General features: G+C 40.2%; 1 protein-coding gene across 7 annotated transcripts in view; it reads right to left on the reverse strand.

Moving 5' to 3' along the window:
* Window positions 1-27,342, reverse strand: part of NCOA2 (nuclear receptor coactivator 2) — a 248,316-nt gene that overhangs the window by 45,313 nt on the left and 175,661 nt on the right. For all 7 annotated transcript variants that reach the window (XM_087825436.1, XM_087825432.1, XM_087825433.1 and 4 more), the window contains 2 exons: window positions 5,831-5,934; window positions 1,859-2,036 (listed from right to left, as the gene is read on the reverse strand). In XM_087825436.1, coding sequence (XP_087681562.1) covers window positions 1,859-2,036; window positions 5,831-5,934 — 282 coding nt within the window. The remainder of the gene's footprint in view (window positions 1-1,858; window positions 2,037-5,830; window positions 5,935-27,342) is intronic.

The following is a 27,342-nucleotide window of genomic DNA, read 5'->3' on the forward strand; positions in this document are numbered from 1 at the left end:
TCTATTGTCTTTTTTGTTTCATGCATATTTCCTCAACAAGACTGAAAGATCCTTGAGGATACACTGCTAATATTTATTTCTTTCAAGTGAAAAAGTACTATTTTAGTATCAATACTTAGAATGATTAATTTTGAGATTTAAAGGGGATTTATGTATCCCCAGGTCAACTTTCTCAGAAAAAACTGTCCAAAGAAATGTTCACCACTGAAAGAGCTGGCCTCAGAATGAAGCCCGATCCTCATTCTGGCATTCCTTTCTTTACTATTCCTTATGAGTAATCTACAAAGTATCAGGACCAGCGAGGCAGTGAGAGAGGGGATCAAAACCTGGCTAGTCACAGATAAGCTAATGCACTCTCCAAAGTCACTGGTTAGAAAGCTCTGAATGGCAGCTGATGTTATGGGAAATGCATTGCTAACCCCATAGCCACTGGGCTGCAGAGGAATAAAAAAGGACACAAATGCTAGAGAGAAAAAGGCAGTATCAGGTTAACTGCAACAAACCATTTCAGAATTGCAGAAGGAACCAGAGCTAACTTTACACGCTGATGCAGACATTTGGGACGTTAATGTCACCACCAGCATTCTTACAAGCTTATTTACATAATGAGGACTACACAGAGTAATCAAAGGACAAAGCGTTCTTATTAACTCAGGTTAATAAGTAATTTGAAAGTATAAAAAAGTACAATATAAAGTAAGGCAAAGAACTCCTTAGACAAGTGAATTAATAATAGTGAATTAATAAGTACGGTCCTTTGAGGAAGTCATGAAATTACTGAAGAGATTTGAAAATATTAGTTACTTGAAATAAGAAATCCCATTTTCTTGTTCATTTATTAGAGAATAGAATAGAAGAATCACCACAAGTATTCACGTATTCCGTATTCCTGGTGCAGTCACTTTGAATAAAGGGTTATCATATCAGGGAAAGGCCAGCGCTAATGGAATCTGAAAGGACCTTTTCCTACTTACTGTGGTGGCGATAAGACCAGTTAATACAAACAGTCTTGAGAAAAAGAACCGAAATACTTGCTAACTCAGGACTTGACCTTATTCTCTCTTAAAATATGCACTTCTTTTTCTCGGTGAAGATGTTCTTAGCATCATCAGTTTAAGTGAGAATATTAAAAAAAGAACCACTTAGTAAGTGGGATCAGCCATACTCCGGAGCAGCAAATAAGGCGTACCCACGCTGTGACTCACCCGCCTTAATATGGCCCTTAACCCCAGCCTCGCCGGACAGCATCTCCAGCATGAGACGAGGGAGCCAGGACAGGGAGGTGGCTGAGGAGGCAGCACCTGACGGAGACCCCTGCAGAGGCACTGAGCCGGTGACATGGAAGAGCCCATTTAGGGCTCCGGGCTGAGAGCATCTGAGCCCTCTACACCCACTTGTTTCTGAACATTTTATTTTTAGAATGTTGTTTGCACCCACGTACATACTTTTTTCACCAGTCGGACTCAACATAAGTTGAATCCCAAACTTCTTATGACCTTCTACTTCTCAGACAGTCATAGAGAAAAGACAAAACAGAGTCACTGGCACTGGGCAGAGTGGGAAGCAATTTGGCAGCTTCTCAAATAACAATAAAACCCCATGAAAAACAGTCACCACGAGTCCTTTCCAGCAGCATAACTTTCATGTACTTTATTTAAATGCAGGACCAAGATGGTCAAGATCAATGTCCGTCTGCAGATGTCCTTTTCTCCATGACTTTTAAGCTTAAATATTAACACAAACATCTCTATATCCCCAGCTGACATACTATAGTTCTATCTTACTCCTCTGACCCAGACAATGTGTACAGTCGGGGAGGGAGAGGGAGTGAGGAGAGACCCAGCAGACAATCTTTTACCTATAGACTTTGGCAGCAGGTTTTTGACAAATTCAGTGTGGTCCCCAACATGCAGGATGCTATATACACTTTTGTTCATCAGCTCCTCTTGGTTATACCTTAGGTACTGTGTCACATTCTCTGAAACAAACACAACGTTGCCTTCCAGGTTCACTACAAAGAAGAACCCATCAAGGGCCTAAGGGAAAAGACATGAATTGTGTTAGAGAGGATACAACATAAAACCATATGCAATTGTTAAGACAGCAATGATCCCTTTAAGGGAAACATATAATTCACACATGGATAGAAAAGGGATCTCTCTCGCCTCTCCTAGTTTTCAGAAACAACACATTTTCTGTTAGTGAAATTACTCCAACTTAGTAGGTGGGAGAGAGCCCAGACCAGAGATTTTTGTCACAAACTAAATGATAAACACAAACTCTGTTAATTTATCAGGAGATAATTTAATTATTGCCAAGTAAAAGTATACAGGTATTTATCTATATTTTCAATATAAGGTTGATGTACTACTCCATAGGGCCAAGAACGACTTCGTTACCAACCCAACACAAAGTAATGTTGCACAGTCTCCCACGTAATACAATGGAAATGTTCACTGATAATTTTCCCTCAGTTAAAGGATAAATGCCAAGAATCACCACCACCACCAATTTTAGTACCTTTAAAGCTGCCTGGGTTTAAGCGAAAGAATTGCAGATCATCTCAGACCTTTAAAGGCACAGTGGTCCTTTACTGTTTGGTGTATATGGGGAAAGGGTCTGAGAAGTCTCTGTGATGTGACGAACTGTCTTTGTTGGAACCTCAGGCAGAGATGTGGCCAGCACTGCCTTGAGGCCTGAGGTTTGGGTTTGTAGCAGTGAGAACTGGAAAGCTAACTAACTGCTCGTCTACTGTACTTGTTCAGATTGTCGGGGTGCAGGTTCCTACGTCATCGAGCTAACAGTAGCATATTTACTGTAATGGGTACATAGCCTCTCTTTTCCTTGTCATTCCAAAATAGATGAGGGAAGGAGATGAGGAATCTAGGACCAATTCAGGAAATAAAGACAATAGTGGTAGCTACTGAGCACGTTTACTGTGCCTTAAACACAGTGTCATTTTACTATTTAAAATTCTAGGAGGAACGGACAGAGGAGGAAGACACGGGCTCAAAGAGGCTAAGTGATCTGTCCTAGCTCCTGCAACTGGTCAGTGGCTGAGCGGGAATTCGAATGTAGGTGCACCAGCCTCCAGAGCTCGTGCTCTCGACAACGCGGTGAGAGTTCTACCCCAGTCCATTTCCCAGCATGTTTGCCTCAGTGATGCAAAGGGAGTTTCTCTTAATCCCCCTTTCCCTTTTTGAGCCCTGCTTGTCAGAGCTCTGTCAGGTGAGTGGTCAGGGCTAAAAAAGGCTTGATATTGATCAGGCATACCTGGAAAAGGGCCACCTGGCTACCCAGTTTATGCCACACCTCTCTCCATGTTATGTATTTGCAATTGTTTTTAACATGAATATTACGTGGACATACTGGTGTAACGTGTATGGATGGGGCATTAGGTGTTTACTTTGCCCCTAGTTTTGTTTTTTTCTTGTTACTATTTAACAGACTCCTATTTTGTGAGGTTTGAGTATATTCCATATTTAATTCAATCTTAATTACAAATCTAAGAGCTCTCTCAAATTAGAACTGACTGCGAGGAACCAGTGAAAAGCTCCTCCTGCCCCCAACTCAACACCATTTGGTTTTAAATTTGTCTTAAGTATTTTGTCAGGTTTTACCAATGGTATAAACAATATGCTGGGCAAAGCAAAACTATATGTAAATGGCCTTCCAGAATAGGTTGGCACCAACCCTTAAAAACGTCGTGTATGTGTATGACCGTGCGTGTCTGTGAGAGGGGACAGGGAGTTGGTTGACTACTTATGTAACAAGTGTCCTTTGAAGCTCACTGCTTTAGATACCAATTCATTGTGGATTTCCATAATTATAGCTCATACAGTTCACGTTTGAAAGTGCATGTAGTGTCCTTTTGCTTTTGTAACCTGGTAAAAAGACTGACTTGTGGCTTAATATAATGGAAAGATAAAATTGTTTCATCTTATAAAACTGTTTGTGTTATTTTTAAAAGCTCTCTACGATATGCTGATGACAAAGGCTGACATTTGGTTTTGTTGCCTAGCAACCACTATGCGCTATGATGTAAGCATGAGTGTGCATCTATGCTTAGGAACAGCTCAACAAGAACAAGTTTTTTCTGTTTAAATTATTACATGTTAACAGAGATAAAGATTGAGATCCAAACTCTAAGTCACCAGATTCAAGCATTACCTCTTTAACAGGTTTAGCACTAACGTCCAGTTACACTGGGACTTGCTCAATGTACTGAATTCTCAGAAGACTATCTTGAAACAGCAAAAATGTTGGTTTGATTTTATGAGATAAGGGCCAGTGACATCTAGCAATTTGGTTTCTACACTTAATGAACTTGCTCTCAAATGGTTTGAATCACAGCCTTCTCGTTACTCTAAGCATTCCTGTTTAGAAGCCTCAGAAATCTTCCCAGGAGTTTCCACCTACATTAATTTTTTCCCTGATACAAAGAATAAACACTGATATATGAAAATTTCCTAATTGTAATAATTTAGACTACTATAATTTTCAAATCAATTTTGTTTGTAATTCAAGATACTTTTCACAGAAGTTATCGCCTTTCTTTCATTGAATTCTAAACAGTCCACCCACTGAGCGTTTTCTTATCTGCTTCTAAGAATCAAGTGGGAAACAGCACTTTCCGGCCTTCCCGTGTCTTGTTGACTCTGGAAAAGCAGGTTAAGTGTGTTTTTTGCCTTTTCCTTGAAAATTGTAGTTGGAAGATTTCAAGTCAGTGAATCAAGAGAAATAATCAAGAGCCAACATAGGTCATTTAATCTTTTGGCAGCAGGTCCGGCCCCAGGGAATGACCTTTATCATTTCTAAATACTACAAAGACTGTGTCAGGAAATTTTATCTATTTTTTCTGTGTCCCTTGCCCCACCTTCCAATTATATGGTAGATATTCACAGAATTCAGTTTTCTAAAAGTAAAAATCATCTTATGAACCAACTGAAAAAAAAAAGGGTGTGTGTGATAATTGGTTATCTTTGCTTTAAAAATCCTAATTTCTTATATATATTTGGCTGCTGCAAAGCTTCTGGCCATGCGGTACTTTTCAATATCATCTCATCCTATTAGCAGAGGAAATTATCTTGAGAACTGACATAATTTATGTCTCAGGGCTCCTCTGCTTCTTGTTATATGTTCTCTGACATTTCTCCCTCATCTTACCATAGCCTACATCTTGAATTTTAATTCTGGAATAGGTAGAGCACAATACTGGGTGTTTAATACTGTGCTAGTTAATAAAATAGGGAAACTGGACTTTACAAATTCTAGACAGCAGTCTGGTCATAAAACTTCCTCAAGTTAATAAAGAACAGGCCGTTAAGACCAACCATTACACTGTGATGCTTATCTTAAAAGTTCTGCCTATTACTTCAATTTTTATCTTTATGAGATAAACTAGTTTGAAGTTGCCTCAATAAAAATTGTAAACCTTCTTTTGGTCCTCAAATTTCAACCTGTATATATAAGGGATATGCATATGATACATATAAAATCTAAGAATTTAGGGGAAATTTCAAACTAAAATATATCAGAACTTAACAGGACTTGTGAACATGATTTTCCAAAATGAATGCTCAACTGGCAGTGAAAGTCTATCAAGTTATATTCTAGTCTAGTCAGTTTCATTCTATAGCATTCATCTGAAATGTGTATATGCTGGAATCAGGAGCCAGAAGATACATGTTAATAAACCCAAGAGGTAAGCAGTACTTAGGAGTGAAAATTAACTGTGGATTATCCTTAAGTTACATTCACCTGAAAATGAATGTAGTAACAAGAAGATCAACAACATTGTAAAATACAGAACCAAACTAGGGTGTGCTACCTCAAGCATCATCGGCCCCAGCGCATCCTTGTCGATGACACCCTGCCCTGTGGATGACACGTCTGACTTCTGCACTTCATCTACGTTGGCAGCTGCTGCTTTCTCTGCAACAAACGTAAGTGTGAAATAAATAGCAGTGCTATTTCAAGGACAGAGTGACACAGAAGCATTTTTATTGTAATGATTTTTATATCTCTAATGGGATCAGATATGACTATAAAAGAGTTGGAGTATATCCCCACTGCCACTGAGCAGATGCAGGAGCCAGAACATTCACTTTTCGCCACCACAACCTGTGGCTGGGCTCCCTCTCAGGCTGCTGACAAAATGAGTTTAGTGGCTTTACACTACTCCCAGACAAGCATTTCTCCTAGATTATGAAATTGCTATGTACTAGGGCACAGTCAGTTTCTACCCAGGAGATGCCCCAAACTAGGAAGATGAAGGGACTGCTGTTCCGAATTCAGTAGTGTAATCAGATCCATTTGCACACATTTGTAGGAGCAGAGAGGTGTCTAACCTGCTATGGCTGCTCACACATGACACTTTATAATGACCACCTTGACTCCTGTCCTGTTCGACCTCTTGTCATAATCACATTTAAAGTAACCAGAAAGATTTAGTCCCCGTCTTGTTGAAGGTGCTTAACCACTTAAGGCAGAGAGGACAGGCACCCTATCAGGCACCCAGAGAATTTCAGTGGCCGCCCCACTTTCCATCTGGTACAGAGGTGCCTAACATGTGCTCCTGGATTAAAATGTGTGAGGCAGCTTTCAGGCCCACCTGGCCCAGAAAACATTCCACCATGGAAAATTCTCGCAGAAGCAATAGATGCATATTTGTCAATACATATATAAAACCAGTTGCTTCAAGAATACCAAAAAATTTTTAAAGCATAATGGATACATATTGACTTGTTAGAAAACAACACAGAAACCATGTACCAGTTATTTGTACCTGAATCAATTATATCCCTATTTACGCTGCATGTTATCATTGCAATTAAATGCAAATAAAGAAAACTGTAAATCAATGTAGTACTCAGAATCAACCTGCTTTCATGATGTTGGTAAATTTTGCTGCCTCTTTTAGTATTATTATTTTTTGTAAAAAGGATTTTATACAGTATTTTGAAAACCTGTCAAGCTTAATTTGTACCTGAGAACCTAGAAAATAAAATTAGGAAAATTATGCAGGTGCTCCAAATCTTGCCACTCCCGTGATGAGAACTTCCGCATGTCTCTTTCCCAGGGGAAAGGAGATGACCTGTGTAGTTCAGGCAGACAGGCCTTTTTTTTTTAAAAAAAAATATGTTTTTATTGATTTTTAGAGAGACAAGGCAGAGGAGGAGAGAGAGATAGAAACATTGGCAAAAAGTTTATGTAAGCTGGAATTCTAGAAGTCCCTGACTTTTTAAAAAGTGAAAACAATTTCCATAAGATCAACTTAAAACTGTAACAGGAGGACATGTGATTTAAAAAAGATCTCTGAATGACTGCAAGAGAGCTTTGAAAAATATGGGGAAGGCCTGGGGGGGTGGCAGATATGGGGTGGAAGGGATCAATGGGGGAGAGGAAAGAGGGGTATCTGTAATACTTTCAACAATAAAGATAAATTAAAAAAGAAAATTGTTGCAATACTTACACAAATATCATTTGTATATATTACGAGAATGGGAAGTTTTCACTACTCCTAAAGTAAATAAATAAGAGACAAGGGAAAAGAATTTAGGGCTTTTCACTCCTGCCCTCATTAAATGTTTGGATATATGCATTTCCCAGCTAATTTGTCATCTATTATTCAATTCCATATTAAATTTTTGCTTTGACCATTCTCAGTATCAAAGATAAAAAAGGAATTAATATGAGGTGATAGAATACAGCCAAAAATAAGGTTTTATCAATGTAACTGAATTCTAAATTAAATTGGCCACGAATTTATGTTACATGGGTACTTTTCATGAAGTAACTACTACCTCTGTTCAATGTTCGGTTGATCCTTGATATTTATTATATAGAAGGAAGAAAGGAACTCCTTTGAAATATATATTATTATATGTTAATGGTACATATACTGGTATCATTTTTTTAATTTTAATTTTTCAATTATAGTTTACTTTCAATATTATTTTGTATTAGTTTCAGGTGTACATTATAGTGGTTGGACAATCATACTTTACAAAGTGTTCCTCCCCCTGATACTCCCAGTACCCACCTGGAGTTATACATAGTTATAATATTAATGACTATATTCCCTGTACTTTACACCCCTGTGATTATTTTGTAACTACCAATTTGTACTTCTCAATCCCTTGTCTTTTTCTCCCAGCCCCCAGACCTCCCTTTCTTATACTGGTATCTCAATGGAGCATTTCAGTAAAGACTATGCTATTTTTATGTACCAGATATAAATAAGCTTAAAGTTTTAGACTTCTGTAAGTATAGCAATACTATACTAAAACACACTATTTAATATTTTTAATTTAGGCAGTTTTCTCAGCGGTCACAAATTATATTTACATATCTATATTTTGCATCCATCAACCATAAAAATATATTCTGCTATAAATATATCCTTCAGTAAACTCAAGTGAAAGAAGATTGTCCCAGGGTTTCCTATGATCAAAACCTTAGGGAATCTCATTATTTCAGGTGGAACTCTTAGACTGGAGAAAGAGATGATAAAATGCAATTTTCAGAGCCTACCAAAAACCTTCCCCTCTGTGCCCTGACTTCCATTTCTTCCTCCTGCACTTCAACCATTATTCTTTTTAGATAAAGAATATGACCTAAAGACCAAAAAAGTATCATAAAATGGCTATGATCTTTTTACTAGCAGTTTTACAAATGCAAAGCCCTGATTAGAGAGGTCACCAGGATGCCTCTATAATCTTCCTCCGAGTGTCCCCTCCCTCCTGGTGGCTGCTTGGAGAGCAATCCCATCCGCTGCCCTCCGACATTTGCCTGCACTCCAGAAATCCAATACCAATTAATTAGATTTCCAGTTTCAAAGCAAAGAACAAAACCCCATCTCTTCAGGGACAGTGTTAAGATGAGTCATACTACAAACCGGAGAAAAATTACTAATATTATATCCCATACGCTTTTCTTTATAAGTAATTATTATTCGTGTTTTCTTTCAGAACAGAAGAAAAGGTGAAAGGGAAGCATATGATCTCTAGAAATAGAAATGATTTAAAAACACAAGGAGAAGCAGGATTTTTTAAAGCAGCTGGATGAAATGGTTCTTTCTCATTGGCAGCTACAGGCAAACACTTGAAAGTAAAAAATAAGTTTACTGGTGAGAACAGCAATAAATCAGAAAGCAAAAAATTTATCTTTTAAAAAGTTCAGTTAGCTATTTGAAAATTATGAAGTGGTGTTTTTTAAAAAAGACCTTTACATGTTCTTCTAAAACATCATCTATTGGTTTTTGGTAACTTCTTGAATCTTGTAATGTTAGGAAGTCTTATCTGTTTATTAGGCAACTGAACTAAACATACACTCCAAGGGCCTTCCCACAAAACATGACCAGAACAGAGCCCAATGTCCTCACAGTGACGGCAGTGGTGGCTCAGGGGCCAGCCACGTACTTGTGTTCCCACTCCAGTAGCGGCACTGGCAAGCCACCAGCGGTGACTTAGAAACCTAAATGCTGTTTAATGTCCGTTAGAGGGACAGGGCGATGTGGCCGCTATGGAAGCGGTTTAACTCCTTTTCTTCTTCATGGTTTTTTTTTTGTGTGTGTGTGTTTTAAATCATCTGAAGAGGCAGTGGAAAACTTGCAAAAATCAGTCTATCTTTTAAAAGTCATAATTCAAACAAATAGCAATTACTAAAAATACATCAACTGAAAGATAATGCATAGGGTATTTACACATTTACAGAAAAATTTTAGCACTGCCCATGTTTAGAGCTCCCTGACATGTTAAAAATTTAAAGTTATTTTTATGTTTGGTCAAGCATGAGTAGAGTGGCTTTAAATTCTATTATCTAAAGTATAGAATCTTTAGGCCCTGGCAGGTAGCTCAGTTGGTTGGAGCATTGTCCAGATGTAGCAATGACCAATGAGTGCATCAGTAAGTGGAACAACAAATCGATGTCCCTCTCTCTCCCTTCTCAGATCAATAAATTAAAAAAAAAATAAAATAAAATAAAGTATAGAATCTTTGACAAAAATGGAACCTGATACTTTATGCAGGTTTTATAATTAACTCCACTGCCTTGAAATGAGTAAAGTCACTCACTAAGAAATCTATCAATTTTTCAGTAGACTGATGTCAAACACAAGTCTAATCATCTCCACAACAAATTTTAAGACTCTGGTGGGAACACATTCACCATTTTCATCTCTTCCTGCATTCAGGAGCTGGGTGATTTCAGGTGAGAGACGGTCAACCCTGGCAGTAGTGGGACCATGCAGAGCAAAGGAGTCACTAAAACAGTGACAGGCAGTCTCCGGCCAAGCACCACAGTTTAAATATTATGGGAAAAGTTATGGATCATCTCAAAGGTTCTAGAAGGTAAAACCAGAGAATTATGCATCTGTACCCAACTAAAATTAGAAAAGCTGCCATATGGCTGTGCGAAGCCAGCAGCACATTCTTATTCATTAGGAAGCATTCTGCTAACATAAAAACACAAGGCCCTTCCTGTGCTCTCCAAATGTGTTTATCTTTTCAACATTAATGCACTATATATCATCAGGCTGCTGAAATCTCCTGCCGTGCATATTAAAAACGCGCAGCTGCACTTTCTTTAGTAGTGGGAGGAACCTCAACCCCAAGTTGGCTCCCTCTCTTTCTGACATTGAACTTCTTGTTTCCCTTCAGCATGAAGAAACTGCAAAACGAACCAATCTCAAGGCCACTGCCACCCAGCGAAACCCCCTCACTCTCTGCTTCCTAGAGCAATACACTTGGTTTCGTTTTCATCAATGGTGAAGATGGTCACTTAAACCAAACCCACGGTCCTGCTACAAGTTTGAATGTATAGGCCCTACTTGTGAAATGAATGTGCTACACTTATCAAGAGACAAAGAGTAACCAGGAGAGACTGGGTATAGTGGCTAGAAAATGCTTTTGTTTGTAAGAACCTGTCTTTGTCGGTAAGCACCTCACTTTGCATGTTACCTATCAGTACTGAATGTACTGATCGGTGAAACCGTGGCTCGTTTTAGGTGAAACAGTGGCTCGTTTTAGGTAGTAAACTGTGTAATCTAAATATGCCTATGCTGTAGGAGCTTAAATTTAAAGACAGATCACAGAAAGAAAAAAAGATCACACACACACTGGACCACATAGACAGTGGAGGAACCCTGCTTTCAACCCAGGGACACACGGCTTCAGAAGTACAGCAGATTAATCAACCGAAAGGCAACAAGTGCATGCCATTCAACTTATGTCAGCATTCCTTCCTTCCAATGTGGTCACGCTGTGTCTCTACTAGAATAGTCTACAGCAATGGAATACTGAAAGAGAAAGGCAAAATAAAATATGAAAACTGCTCCTTCAGAGTTAACTCAGTTTCACTGGCTCTGCTAGCTAAGGCTTCAGGGGTTATCTGAATAAAGAAATGGAGGGATCACTGTTTAGAAGGCTGAAAGGTGAGACTGAGACTAGATAAAGGTAGCAAAAAATAAAAAATTAAAATCAACTGGTGTGAAAGAAATGAGAAATGAGTTGGAGTTCTAATTCAGCACTAATTCAGGATATTTCAGAGCAGCGTCTCAAAAAACCAAACTATAAAAATGTTTTATTTCTTTCAAATACATAATTCAAGGAAGGCCAACAGAATTATCCCATGGAGCACTTTAAATAAAGATTCTGACAAAGAGGTTAAAATTTGGAAATGATATAAAAAGTTGTTTCTAAAATCCTTAAAATTAAGACTTTTGTCTTAGTGTAAATATTTTATCTCCCAAATCATTCTTCTGTTTATTGGCACAGCAAACCTCATTTCCCAACATTCCTTACACACCCACCCTGGCAATATTTATTATCTTCCTAAATGCATCACTGTTTCAAGATTTCAAGTATTTTCTCCGACTGTTCCATTTGTCCAGATGCGCTTCCACCGAGAAGCTCATTACAACTGAGTCAGGTGTCTCCCTTGTTTCTACAATGGCCTGTGTCTATCCCGGCCACAACAGTCCACACACCGTCGTGTTTTGAAACGAATGTTCTGTTTTCACATCTGTCCCTTTCACTGCATTGCTGGCTCCCTGGCTACAAGAGAGGTTTTTTATTCACTGTCTGGCACATAGTGGGTACTCAGCATTTGATGCTGGACAATTCTATAGCTGGAGCTACAATTCAGTACGGCTAGGATCTAAACATTGCAAATGCCTCTTTAGAGGGACCTGTACACTTAACACAACGAAAGTTTATTTTAAGACTTACTGTTAGAGTCAAAGTATCAGGTTGAAAAGGGATGAGAAAAAGATCAGACCATGTGTGCTAAGGACATCAGGGTAATTCCACGGTGCTCAGGCCAATGGGGCCAGCATTAGGAGGGAAAGTCACCAACGCTCTTTCTACAACTCAGATGAAAAAACACACACACAAAAAACCCACCTTTATTAACCCAGATGATCATCTGGGAAGTTACAACATGCTTCACACACACAAAAAAAAGGATAGTTTGGGCATCATGAGAGTTTTTATCCGACTCCGGGACTTTCCCAGCCACTCTTAGCTCTTAGGAAAATAAACCAACCAAGGAGGAGTTTTACAAATCTCCCATTTGCCTGGGGACCCAGTACAGAAGGCTGTTTCATGAGATTTCTTGTTCCTCCCACACAGTGGGCTGGCAGGAGCCCCAGCCTCTAAAGGTAAGGTAACCAACTGAGCCAGGAGAGCCTTCTAGAAAGTGAGATTAGACAGTGGAAGGGCTGAAATCCCTGGAGAGGCTGGCAAGGCTCTTGACCAACATGAAGCTCACCACCATACAGATGTCCAATAAAGCCCAGGGAAGAAAGGGATGGGGGTGGGGAAGAAGGCAAGGCAGTAGGGCTGACCCACCACGAGTCCCCACTTCCCTCAGAGGGCTCACAGGGCTTCGACCTCAAGCCTCCACTTCCCCTTCGTGGTGGGTGTTCAAGGGATGTGTCCCAGAGGGCTGAAAACCGTCCTCCGACCTGGCCTTCATTTGTCCCTCCGGGCCATTCTTCCATGCCCAGGGGTTCTCTGTGCTCCCACTTCCCTTTCATGAACATGCATCGTGCTCCTGGTTCACTTTGTGTTCTACCTGTCAGATCTGCTGGCTTTTCTCGCCTCGTGTTTTTCTCCCATCTGGATATCTTCTCCTTCTGGGTTTTCTCTACAGACAGGACCTGATGCCTATGCCTCCTGGAGAGACTGCTGGAGCTGGCTGTGCAGAGACTCTTCGCCCTTCCCCCCACTGTGACTCTAACAATCCCATAGGGAGGCTAGAATCCCTGTTTCATGTGCCTGCTACCATCTATTCCCAGTTCTCTCACTTGCAGTCCTTGCTTGAGCAACCACGAAAGGACCTCATGAGCACGCTTTTTAAAAAGCAGGTGTTCCCAAGTTAAAGCACCTAATGCAAGAAGCCAATAGCAAAACACAGAATCATCCAATGTAGAGATCGAAAACATTTCAAATTATGCTAAGTCATGTCATCCTCCTAGAGAAAGCAAAGCATTGATAACAATGCAAGAATTTTGCATAAATATATGTAGCAGCATGGCTCTGGCCAATCACAGAAAGCAGGGGAAATGAGGCAGAGCAAGGGCATGCTCTCCGGGCGTCAAAGCTCAAAGCCTGTAGCATTCACGAGAACAAAGGAGGTGACTGCATGGTAAGGGCAGTGCCCAAGGCACGCGGGACCTACTCCTAGGGTCATGGGGCACACGGGGGCCCATCTCCAGAGGAAGGCTCCAAAAATTCTTACAATCTACAACCACCCAAATCTCCTATAGGTGAAAATATCTATCTAGTAGCTAAACATGAGGTGCTTTCTAGATCAACTGAGCAGGTTTATTACTAAAACATGAACAAACACTAGGTAATTTCTATGTGAATGTCTAGGAAGGGAAAGAAGTGACTATTAAGAGCACGTTAGTCTCAAGCCCGTCCCGGGCACTTGAACAATTCTATAGGCAGAGTTTACTATTTCTTGTGACCCTGAAACCCCCATTATTGGTTGATTGGTTAGTCCTCTGTAGGTTTGTTTACGTTCTGCCTGGTTAAAAATGGATTTGTTTTAGTTTTTAACCTATTAGAAACTATGTTTGGGAATGAGACTACTTAACAGTTAAATAAATATACACGACATAAATATGAAACATTAAAAAAATTATATACTTATTCCAGAGAAATCAGCTTGGGGGAAAGTATACAATTCTGGGTCTAAGAGCTTCGCTGTCAGAAGGTCTACATGCTCCAAAAGAGAACTTTTGTGGGAGAAACTATACAAAGTATCATTTTCATATCATATAGAAACAGAAGTTTAATCTACTCTATTCAAATGCTTGAAATAGTTTTGATTTAAACTTACATTTTTACATAGAAAAGTGTGGGTACCCCTCCTTACCAACTGATTTCAAAATGGTCTTGTCTTTATGAATGTGGGCTGCACCAAGACACAACCATCAGGGCTGACCACGCAGAGCCAGGTGCAGAGAGGGGTGCTACGAATGATGCATCTTCTGCACCAGATCACCAGGGCCCGCTTACAGGAAGGGGCTGTCACCTTAGGATGGCATCTTAAAGCATCTAGACCAATGTGACGTGAAGCCACGTTGCGACTCAGCCTCATGAAGTCTGTCCATTCTAGACAAAAAAAGGATTGGATTTGTTTTGAAGGTCAAATAGGTGCATCCACAGACTTTTTTAAAAGCAAAGTGTACCTGATTTGTATCTGTAGATTTTTAATACTTGTACCCAAACTTTGTCTACCTGCAGAGAATGAGCACTATTTAAAGTAAGATTGGGAGAAAAGAGAAGAAAGATTAGGGAGCATGTGGGAAATAATCTCAAAGCAGATGTTCCTAACTTCCTAAAATGTAAAGTTTATCATTATCACAGTATCCTAAGTTCAAAAGACATTCTAGAAAAGGGGTTCCTATCAGATATCCATTCAGTAGTTACTATGTTTCAAAACAATAATAGGAATAGATTTAAATACGTCCCCAAAGTCACCCTTAAACCACCTCACGGCATGAGACGGCTCCGACTGAAGCAGGAGTGGCAGTGCATCACCAACCAGCCCTCCACACCTGAGAGCACGAGGCAGAAAAAGAAAACCAGGGTCGGCTTCGCTCAGACACTGACATGCCTCAACAGGCAGCAGGCGCCCAACCACGCGCGGGCTTTGGAAACCACACCCCAGGCACGTTTCCAAGCCCAGCAAATGTGTGGGCAAGAGATGATCACAATTTGCATGAGGACAAAGTGAAATGAACAAAGACCCCACATGTGATATCCCAACTGTCTGTGCTCCAGGGGGACCCTCTCCTTTACGTGTGGGGACGCCACTTCCCAGCCATCTCTGTAAGTTCAGGAGAACAGGACCGTGACACCTAATAATTTAGTAATTCTCCTGGATTTTATATCTGTTCTGTGCTCTCAAATACAAAGATGATTTAAAGCAGTCAAATCTACTGGCAAGAAATTTTAAAATATCACTTTATTTAAAATCCAATAATTTTCTTCAGTAAAGGTTATAAGAAAGTTTAAGCCACAACTGAAAGCCATGTAGACAGCGCATGGCATGGTTATCTGACAGATAAATAAATAAAAAAAATGCTCAGGGCGTTAACTATGATCATCCATATAGGCCAAGGAATTATCAAAATTAACTCTCTAATTATAAATATGGAAAATACATAACAGTAATTGAGTTACTTCCTATCAAATCAACTGGTTTAAATTAGTTTTGTTTTACATATCTTAGCCAAAAGAGATGTTTCTCCACCATTCTACAACCCTTGAAATAATGAAGTAAAATCTAGTCTTCTTTTCAATTTTAATCATCCTATCGAAGCTCCCAAATGCTAAATGACTTAGTGTTATGCTGTCATCAAGACTTCAGGGAAGTTCTAGCCAATGCTATTTTGAAACAGGTTTAGCTTCAACGCAGATGGCCAGTTTGAATTCCAGAAACCTGTTTTTGGAAATCCTGCCTGCCAGGTGATGGCTTAGAGGTGAGGCAGATGAAGTGGCTGAAGGTGACAGATGACAAGCGGGCAGGTCCAGTTTCGAGAGCCTTTGCAAGAGCATCAGTAGCCTTTCCCCTCCAGATGTAAAGCCTGAACCAGAAGACGCTGCTGTCACGGAGGCTGTGTGTAATTCACCTGCCTCTCAGGTGGGCTGTCTTGGATTTGCTTTTCCAAAATGTATTCTTTGTAATTTTTTATTTTATCAATGGACAGTGGGCTTCCCAGAGACTGGAACAGAGGCGATTGTTAGCTCTGTGTTGCCAAGGAAAATATTTGGCTGCATATAGGGTTCCCTGAAAGCAAGTTAGTACATGACCTCAATCTTTTCCAAGCTTATCATAATGCTGTACGGCGGTGCTGATTCAGCAAAGCAATCCATAATCGCTTGCAAAATGCCCCTGCCTCTCAGGGATGTTATGAGGCTTAATAAGATAATTCATGTGAAGCACTCTGAGCTCCACAGAAGAAAGGTGCTAAGTAATAATATTATTCTGCATTTATAATTACAAGCAGCCTTACAAAGGATCCCACAAACCTGTTCACAAATTACAAATAATAGGTACTTTAAGTAATTTAATATAAATCATTGTATAACAAAGAAAACTGTGAAATCATTCATGTTTGAAAAATGAAATGGATGGACTTCATAAGGCTAAGTAGCAATGAAAAATAATATAACTATACACGCTTCTACTAAAAGAAAATTACAATTACATCCCTTTGTGATAAAACCAACTGAATCAGAAACTTATAAGAGTATATTTTATTGAAGTTATCTTGAGACACTGCTATTAATGAATTTAATTTAATATCATTTCCATGGTTTTTATACCAGTAAGTTTAAATTAAAAAAAAAAAATCAAAGCCAGTCAGTTATCAATGGTAACAGTGAAAACATAAATTTCAACTCTTGTTGGATAACACATTAGTACTTTACCAAATATAAATTTATTTTTTAAAATATTAAAATAATGCTGCATTTTTTGGAGGAGGGGAAACAGGGTTTGTCTCCTAGATGGGAAACGCCTGCTTCCTGTCCCTCTGAGGGAACAAACCCAAGCAGGGAACACGGTGCATGAGAGACCACTTCAATCTGGGAGTTTCCAAAACAACAGGCCAGGCTGAGGTGGCATCACTGGGTTTTTGGGTGTCACTACCTTTACTGGACTGTGACTGGGGCCTTCTTTGTCCCAGGATCATTCCTTCTAGGAATCCCTGGAATCTCAAGGGGTCCAATCTCTGAACCCTCTCCTCCTCCATAACGCCGTCTTAATAACCTCACTACATCATCTGGAAGCCATCAGATTCGATCTGGAGTGCCTCAGCATTCCCTTAAGACTGTCAAGTCCTTGAGCTACACACAGTATTTTCCACTTTGGCATCACCATACTCTACTGCACTGCTGACCAAGTACATACTCAATAAAAGTGAGTGCAACAGATCCACTCTCTGGAGAAGGCAATGGAAAGAGGCCCTCAAGTGGACTGGACAGGATCAACTCCTAGCATACAGATTGGATAAGGGATTTTACTTCCTAATTTTTATTTGTAATTATTTTTTAAAAAGTAGTACTTTATGTTTTTAGGGAAACATAAACATGATATTAGATGGTAAGGATGCAAAGATAAAAAAGACAAGCCTTGCCCTCCTGTGTGTGGTGCAGGCACTCTGCCAAATGCTGAAATGGATTATCTTTTAGAGTGTTGTAGATTTATGCAATAAAGGAAAAACAAAATGTATAAATTTGTAAGTATAAGGTTTTTTATTTATTTAGCTGAAAGATTCGGCTTATTTGGAGAGTTAGGTTCAGGAAACAGCATTGATCCAGATGCTGAACGAAGAGACTCTAATTATCTAAGATTCCACCAAGAATGCTTTCATCAGAGACTGAACATGGCAAGGGCTGATTACTTACTCAAAATAAACTTCCATCAACATACCAGGAACAATGCATGCACCTCAGGCCTAATTAGTTCTCTGAAGAGTAGCAGCTCCAAATAATTTTGGAAAATAAAAATGTGAAGGTTAATGATCTTTTATATTACTCTCTTAGGATAAACCCAATTGCCAAGAAAATCAGACTTATAGGTCTCCAATTTAGGCTGAGAGCATACTCCAGAGGAATAAAAATTTGTCAACTTTTCAAAGTTAAATGCACTGGTGAACTTAAACACAAGAAAAACCTACAATTGCTTCCTTGCAAGGGTGTCTGTCTACAAGACAGGCTACGTACCTGTCCTCTCTACATATGAGCCACTAAGTCAGGAGTGGAGCTACTACACAAGTCTAGCTCTTTCCTCTCACTTACCCTAATATGAAAATCAGGGGCTCAATTAATAAACTCCAATTCCAAAGAGGACGATTTAGTATAGTATGAGGAAAGGAACTAAGGGGTTCCTCAGATTAGCTTATAGAAGAGAAGCAATATAGAGAACAATCATAATCCACGACTTACAGGAAGGAACGTCACAGAAAGCTGGGAGAAGATGAACATTCAAAGTGACTATATTATGAAAAAGAAAAACTGGGGAGGGGTGACAGATTCCTTTGGGGAGGAAACCCTAGGTTAGGGAGCTAAGGGGTGCACCTAACAGAAAAAAAATGATTGAGAAACATAGTAGCTATGACTCTACTCTGCAGGAGAGTATTTAATATTGCAGGTCTTCACAAGTCCTGACACTGGAGCCATAATCTTTCAGGTTCCTGATGACCACCTCTCTACCCTCTTACCCCTAGGGTCAATCTGGAAAAAAAAGTAAACTGTTTGTAATTTTTAAAAATATGAACTAGCTTTATTGTGTCTTATAGGCAAAGGATGGGGAGTGAGTCTGTTCTTAACAATTCTGAGTACTGTAAGTACTGGGCTGAGAAGCAGACATCAAAGATAAAATTGCTACTGGTTTAAAGCCACTGAGTAGGGACTGAAATCTCAAAGTTCCACCTGTCAGTCAGTATCTGCACCTAAGTACTGAAACAAGCCAGTCAAGGGAGACAGGTAATTCCTGTCCATCTCTCCAACTGCACAGATGGCCTCCCTCTGTTAGAACATTCCCTCCAAGATATAGATGAGCCACACTAATTCTTCATGGAACTTAAGACCCACTATCTATCTATCTGGTGTTTGTCTCTTTCAATAGAATCTAAGGAAAGAGAGAAAAGAAGAGAGTGAAAGGGAGAAAGACAGATCTGAGGGGGATATGGATGGAAGTGAGGGGGACCACGAGATAAATTCAGGGGTTTCTAAAGACTGAAGGTAAATTTGGGAATATAGACAACAAATGAAATAGGTCTTCATTTACATTTCAAAGAACATCTGGAACCTAATTTATTATGAGTTTTAAAGACTTCCTGAAAGTTTGTGACTTTTCTTTGTTATTTTTCCTTCTTCTATTTCACTAGCTAAACAATTCCAGAGAAGAAAAACCCCAGTAGAAACAAAGGGAGTGGTTAGAAGAAGGCAGTGGAATGGGCTACAGGTGAACTGTGAGGAAAAGGAACGATGACCTTGGCCCAGAGCCTGAGGTTTACCTGCCAGCCCCAGACCAGAGTAAAGCCTGCTTCCAGAATCTCAGGCACCACGTCTGAACTTCCCCATCACCCAATCCTGCCTCTGGGAACTCTGTTCCTGCCCTGAGTCTTTTTCTCTCTTTTTTTAAACCTTAATTTTATTGTTGACACAGATGTCAACACAAATATAATTTTATTGTATTATAGACGTCCCCATTTTCCCCTCTTTGACCATCTCTAACCTGCCTCTGTGCCCTCTTCCCTCTGTACATTGGTTCTTACCTCCCCTTGCCTACTTAAGGACTTTACTCAGCAATTCTCTCTCTTTCTGCATTAGAAATTTTGGCTCTCCATTGGATTATTCCCATCAACAAACATGCTCTCATGGCATGCATCTCAAAAACAAACAAAAATTCCATGACCCCACATTTCCCTCCAGCCTTTTCCTTTATTCCCATTAAGATCAAACTCCTCAAAGGAGATGTCTAGACATTGTTACCTCCAATTCTTCCACATTCTGTCTTGAATCCACTTCAATCAAACTCATCATTTCACTAAAGTTGTTCCTGACGTGCTCACCAGTGATCACCATGATGCTAAATCCAATGACCAATTCTCAGTCCTTATCTTATATGACCTATATTAGTGACCATATGTCCCAGTTTGCCCAGGACAGTCTTAGTTTTGCCTGTTCTCCCTGCCTGATTATCATTTTTAAAATATATATATTTTTATTTGGAAACAGTCCAAGTGGCCATCAGTAGATAAATGAATAAAAAAACCTGTGGTACATTTACACAATGGGATGCTATGCAGCTGTAAAAAAGAAGGATCTCATACCCTCTGAGACAGTATGGAGGGACCTGGCGACTATTATGCTAAGTGAATAAGCTAATCAGAGAAAGACAAATATCACATGATCTCACTTATTTGTGGAATCTAATGAAAAAAGAACTGACCAACAAAGTAAGACCTGAGGCATGGAACATGGAACAGAATGACATATCTCAGTGTCTGTGTGTGTTGGGGGGTGGGAGAGGAGAGATAAACCAAAGAACTTATATACTTATATGCATAGCCCATGGACAGATAATAGGGTGGTAAAGGCCTGGGGTGGGGGGTAGGGGCTGGGAAGAGGGGGATAAAGGGGGGTATTGACATTTTTATTGTCAACATTAAAAAATATATATATCTAATTTTTTAGAGTCTTGACTGATGTTGCATGGCAAGTGGAGGCCAGGAGGGGGAGGGGTCCAGGACGGAAAGGAAGGAAGAGGAAACCATGCTGCAGGCCTTTCTGGGAATCTAGAGCAGAGCTTTCCAGGAAATATATGGATGTGCTGATGGAGGAGCTTCTACAGCACCTTCACCCGTAGTCAACTTGGTCAGTGGTTCCCACATTTGGGGGTAGAGGGCTCCTTTTAATATCAATAATGTCCGTGGAGCCCCACAGAACAGTATCTACACTTAAAATAATATATAACAGAAATAAATGGTTACAATATACCCAGTAATGCTTCTAAAATAATCTGTATCTTATTTATCTCTATACCATCTCTATGTTTTTGAAACAGAGATGTACATACCTCGCATATTAAGAACTATTCTAGTTAGAAGCATTACTGGTTACAATAGGCTTTATGGAACCGGTCCAGGAATCTAATCACCAAAATGGCATTGTTTTGATGAAAAATACCCTCCATTTCAAATAGTTAACTTAGAAATAAATCTCAGGGGGAAAAATGGTTTTTACAGCTGCAGATTCTCTGTGCTTCTTTCTTAAGAAAGCATGGCAGCAGTTAATTCAACCACAGAGCCATCCATTCATCTAATCAGAGACAAAAATGATTAATTTCTTTCACCTCGGACAATTTCAGTTCTCCAACAATATTCCAAATAAAATGACTATATGGTATTTTTTTCTAATCTGACATAAAGGATCTAAAAATTGAAAGTGGTTCATCAGAATAAAAAAGGCTTTAAGAAGGTGAGCTTAAGTTAGGGGTGGTAATGAATAATTATGTCAATTCCAACAGGGCTTTTTTTTTTCTTTCCTTTCCCCCCTCTACCAGCTATAATAAGATAAATATAACACCTAGATTCTTACAGGATGGGGGTATGCAAATGCCGGCCTAATGAGGACAGGCTTAAATAAGGAATCACCACTCTACTGAGAAGGTACTGCTCCCCAAAATGGCCCAGAATTCTGTAATGTCCACCATTTGGCCCGAATAGGTGTGAAAAGGCGTCTTAGGACTGAACATGTGGGAAGCAGCACCACGCAGAGTATTCACATTATTTCTTTCACTTTACTTTTCTTCCATAAGACAAAATGTCTTATTTCCAAAATTGGCGGGCCAAAAAGGACTCAATCTATTACAGGCAATCAAGGCTCTGACACCATACAATCAGAATCTAAGTCCATTTTAATGAGCAATTTTTCTCTGCTGGGTAATATCAATATATTTTTTCTATGTGATCATGTTGAATTGGGCCCTTCTTTTGTTCAAAATGACAGAAATGAGAAATGCAAAAATACCCTTTCCAACAGCTATGGATACCTAAAAGTTTAAGTTTAAATACATGTAATCTAACACATCCATTTTCCAGGTGCACATTTGCATTTTACATACGTCTCTTTCTAGACACAAGTTAGAACACACTCTGCACAGGTGGCACAGAGCTCAGCACTCTGTGAAACATGGCCCTTGGATGCCACCCATCCTTGACTTCTGGTCCACAATGCAAAGAACACTGGGGTGCTCATAGCGATTGTCCGTAAAGCCTGTTTTGCTCCTAGTGTATTTCCTAAAATAGGAGAGAACACCTTCACCAGGCCAGGACTGTTGTTTATCTGGAGGGTACACGGCACCAACAAGATGGACACAAAATGACGACACATTCACTCATCCTCTCACATCAGGTACAAAATGAATGTTCTCAAACAAGCTTGGTATCCAGTTTTCTGGCTAAATACCAATTAAGTCTTTTTTGGCCCAGACAGGAACTTTCTATTTTGTTGGGATCTTTTATCATCTTCTTTTTCCTGACAGGAAAAGCTGAGCTGTCTTAAAGTGTACATTACCCGCCCTAGCTGGTTTGGCTCAGTGGTTAGAGCGTCGGCCTTTGGACTGAAGGGTCCTGGGTTCAATTCCAGCCAAGGGCGCGTACCCAGGTTGCAGGCTCGATCCCTGGCCCTGGTAGGGGCAAGTGCGGTAGGCACCAATCAGTGTGTCTCTCACACTGATGTATGTCTCTCTCTCTCTTCTCTCTGCTTTCTCCTCCCCCGCCCCCCGAAAAGCAATGGAAAATATATCCTCTGGTGAGGATTAGGGGGAAAAAAAAAAAAAGTGTACATTATCCTCTGAAATAGGGATTTGCAAAAAATGTTCTTCCCGGTAACTAAACCACAGTGTCTCAGTATGTCGTAAATTGGGCCTGTACATGTGCTTACCCCCTTCACTCATAACAGCTCCTTCCAAATGGCAGACAAAACCGAGTCAATCAACGGGTGATACTGGCTTTGAAGCCAGGTGGGGATCTGGCCTTGAATTCTCAAGTTCCACCACCTCCTAGCTGTGGGACTAGACAAGCCACTCAAGCCTGAGGCGCCCTCTGTAAATGGAGTTGATGAGCGCGCCTGCCCGGGCTCCGCTCGCTGTGGAAGCTGCGCCGCGGCGGCTGACCCTCCTGCTTGTCTGAGTGTACGATCGTCTCTGCCAGGACGCAGGGAGGGGTCTATGTTTGTAGGGCCCGAAGAACAGAAACAGAACAAAACTCTAGAACTGGACGAGGATTCAGTTTTCTTCCTCCTAGATCTTTAGACAATTGTCTGAAACGCTTAGGAGCAGTGCTGCCTGGTTGGCAGGCGGCCGCCCGTCTGGAACATGTGGTAAGTCGGGCACTCACAGGGGCAGTGCAGTCAGAGCTCCGTTAGTTCTGTGGCATCTGCCTGGGAGAGTATACAATGTCAACGCACAACTCATGTCCTTTATTTTTTTACATCGCTCCTCTGGCTCGTGGAAAATGTGAATGCTCTGAATCCAGAGCAACAGTATTCAGAGGTTTTCATGTCTATGAGGATTTTTCTCACTGCTCAACAACACCCTAGCACCCTTTTCTTTTCATCCTTTGATATGAGATGGCTATAAAAAGAGTAAAAAAGACAATATTGGGAGGGATTCACCAGTAATTACAGCAGCCTGGTTAGAAAGGCAGTGTGGAGAACACACGGGACCCGGTGAGAGGCAGCTACTTGCTCACAGCCCTTGTTTGCAGTCTCCAGAAGGTTGAAGACATTTAATGAAATCACATCAAACCCCAAACCATCAGAACCCTCTTCTGTGAAGAATACATGTTAAAACTACCCCTGATGACACCCCAGTAATGATGATAAATCTTGATTTTGAGTGTGTTGCTTTTGAAATTTCTCTCATAATAAACAAAGGCAGGTTGGAGACTCAACCACCATCTGCAGAGGCAGGTCATAGAACATGGGAAAGATCACTTCAGAATCACCAGTAGACTGGGGTTCGAATTCTAGTTTGTCATTGACTAGTTTAAGCCTTACTACTGTTTCCACATATCAGTTTCCTTATCTAAGAAACAGACAACAGTATCGACCCTGAAGGAGTCTGGCAACCAGAGGCCATGCAGGGATGCAGCGAGAATAAGCTTCCAGGGGGATAAGTAGGTGGCTGGACACAGTATGTATGGACATATTTATATGACATTCTTTCAGTATTGCTAAAAAACATACAGCAGCTTGCGATACAAGGAATCCTGATTCTTAGTATCAGACTTTATCTATGTAAATATTCTAAGATGGTACACTTCACTATACTCTTGGGGGTAGAAGAAAACTTTCCCATGCCTCCTGTTATCCCAGCTTGCCTAATATCCGTATCATCTACATCCATCTCTCTCTACCCATCTATCTATCATAGCACTTACTGACTTGCTATAATTATTTCTTTTTCTTACATCTAAATACCAGCTTTATCATGGATTAAATGCAGGCACAGGCCAAGCTGGACAACCACAGGCCTCCCTCTAGTGAGCGTCCTCAAATCAGGGAGCCAGATATGTGTATGCTGATGAGGATGAGCTATTGTAAAAGGCTTTAATGATTTCTTTTTATTAATGAGTCCCTGGATGGTGGGGACAGTTTTACTTCTCTTTATGTCTCTGACGACTTGATTAGTATGGCACATACAGAGCATCTGGTAAATGCGTCCCGAATATAAGTGTAAATTAATGAGAAGTCATCATGTTTAAGTACAATTGTGGCATTGTCCCTGGCCATTTCCAGAATTCACCAATGAAATTTATTTCATGTGGTGCTATTTCGGTCTGACACAGTAGTTAATGATGGTCCTTAAATGCCTTCTATCTTTCCCCCCATTATTCTATTAATTTCTTCTTAAAAATACTATAATTTTGCTGCTTTTGTTACTGTTGTAACTAGCTAGTTAATATTAATAACAGGAATAAAGCAAAGGGGAGGTTAGACATTATAAGCACGGTCATCTGGGAAGCTTCACCAGGAAGCTACAACTTCACACTTCACAGGGAACCACCAGTCCATTCCCTGCAGATCACTAGGGAAAGGGATCCAACCAAGGGGAAGATGGATACATGCCCAGTGAAGCTGGGGTGATGTAGGGAAGGTGCTTCCTACCAGTCTAGCCTGGGAAATCATGGATTGGCTAGGGGGGTGGAGCCACTACAAATAGGGGGGAAATCCTGAAGGATTCATTAGTTAAGCTCTTAGTTAAAATCCCCAAAGAAACTCTCTCTGTTGTTCCTCTTACCACTTGGGGGCTCCTGTTTCTTGCCTGCTCCATGACCTGCACTCACCTGTCCTCCCTCCATAGCTATGTGGCCCTAGCAGCCCCCATGGCCACGTGGACCCCACACACAATGGACTGCAGCTGGGAACACAAGCTAACCTATCTAGATGCTGGGCTGGATCAAGGCTTTGATCTTAGCCCTGATGAAGACAAAAACGGGACTTTTCCATGGTGAAACAGAGGGAAATGGGACCTTGCAGGGGAACTCCCTCAGTGTTACATCATCAATAAAGCTTTCCACAATACTTATCCTCCCACGGGGGCCTCAGAAAGTTCTTGTTCCCGAGGCACCCCAAGAAACCCACTCCCACCAGTGACAGGTGCGGACACAGAGGACACCCCACGGATAACACTTTCACATTTCTTCTAACCCCTTTTTTGTCCATTACTTACATCAACTTATAAAGTATCTCTTACGTGAAAGGCATTAGGAAATGATATAAAAATGAGTACGCTATGGTAGGAGGGAGGTTTTTAAAGAAGTTTAAACTATTATATTACAAGCCAAAATGAAATAATTTATATATATATTATTTTTAATCCTCACCTGAGGACATGCTGAGAGAGAGAGAGAAAGCAGAATAGTGGTTACCAGGGGCTGGGGGGAAAAGAGGTGAATTATTATTATTTAATAGGCCAAGAGTTTTGGTTCAGAATGATGAAAAAGTTGTAGAGAGGGACAGCGATAATAGTTGTACAACAATGTGAAGGCACTTAATGCCTCTAAACTGTACACTTAGAAATGGTACATTTTAGGCTATGTGTATTTTACCACAATCAAAAAGGTCAAATTAAAATCAATTCTTGGTGTAAAGTTAATTGGTAAGCAGAGTCTTTAATCAATAGGTATTACAGGCAGAACTGTAATTCTTGTATTCTGCAAATCCTTCTTCACTGTCACATTCTTAGAAAACAAAACAGGATTCAAGATCTGATATGCTGACATGACCCTGTCTGGAGTAAAAGCTGAACGAACAATTACAATAAGGTCCAAAGTGGAAGAAGGCCAATTTTTACTAGACTTTGCACTCACAGCAAAGTATAAGCTGTTAAGGGGTCCCCATTTCTTATCAACAAAACTGAGATGAAGAACACCACAATCACTGTTTTCCTGGAATTACTACTTTAAAAACATCGGGGGTGACAGAAAAGATGAGATGATTAAAAAAAATGGACCCCTACACTTATTTTCAGAGGTAAATGACTCAGTAATTAGGAAAAGGTGAACATTTTCTAAGTAGAAATGAATTAAAATATTTCAGAGTGAACAACACAGTAATAAGAGGAAATAATTGGTAAATGACATTCATGAGTGCCTCTATTTGCCCACCCCCAAACTATAAACAGATAACCAGTATGATCCATGAAAGTAGTATTTCCTACTTCCCTGTGACCTACATAAAGACGTCTAATGTAGTAAAAGGCTTGAGGGAAAGAAGCATTCTTCAGGGGAGCATGAGAAACAGCTGAAATGAGGCCAAATATCTTAATGCCACTGTGGTTTTCTTCATTTTTTAACTGATTTCAGATTTACCTTAAGGGATCTTCCTGCATCTCACTACCTCCATCCCACACCCTTAGCTTAGGGTGATGTTTGGTGCCCTAAACTATTAAACAATATATGATGTTAAGATATTTGACTAGAGAAGGAATTCAATACTGCCATATGGTGCTAGATATTTATTCTTTCCAAAATCTCTCCTTGAGAAAGATGCTCAACATCATTAATCATCAGGGAAATGTAAGTCAAAGCCATAATGAGATGTCGCCTCACACCTGTTAGGATGGCCACTATCAAAAACCAGAAAGAAACAAGTGTTGGTGAGGATGTGGAGAAACAGGAACGAACCCACAAGCACTGTTGGTGGGATTGTAAAAATTGTGCAGACACAGTATGGAGGTTCTTCAAAAAATTAAAAATAGAACTGAGTATTTATCTAAAAGTATGAAGATAGCCTGGCTGGGCGTGGC

This window comes from Miniopterus natalensis, chromosome 16, assembly GCF_054644295.1.
Source record: "Miniopterus natalensis isolate mMinNat1 chromosome 16, mMinNat1.hap1, whole genome shotgun sequence".
NCBI lineage: Eukaryota > Metazoa > Chordata > Mammalia > Chiroptera > Miniopteridae > Miniopterus > Miniopterus natalensis.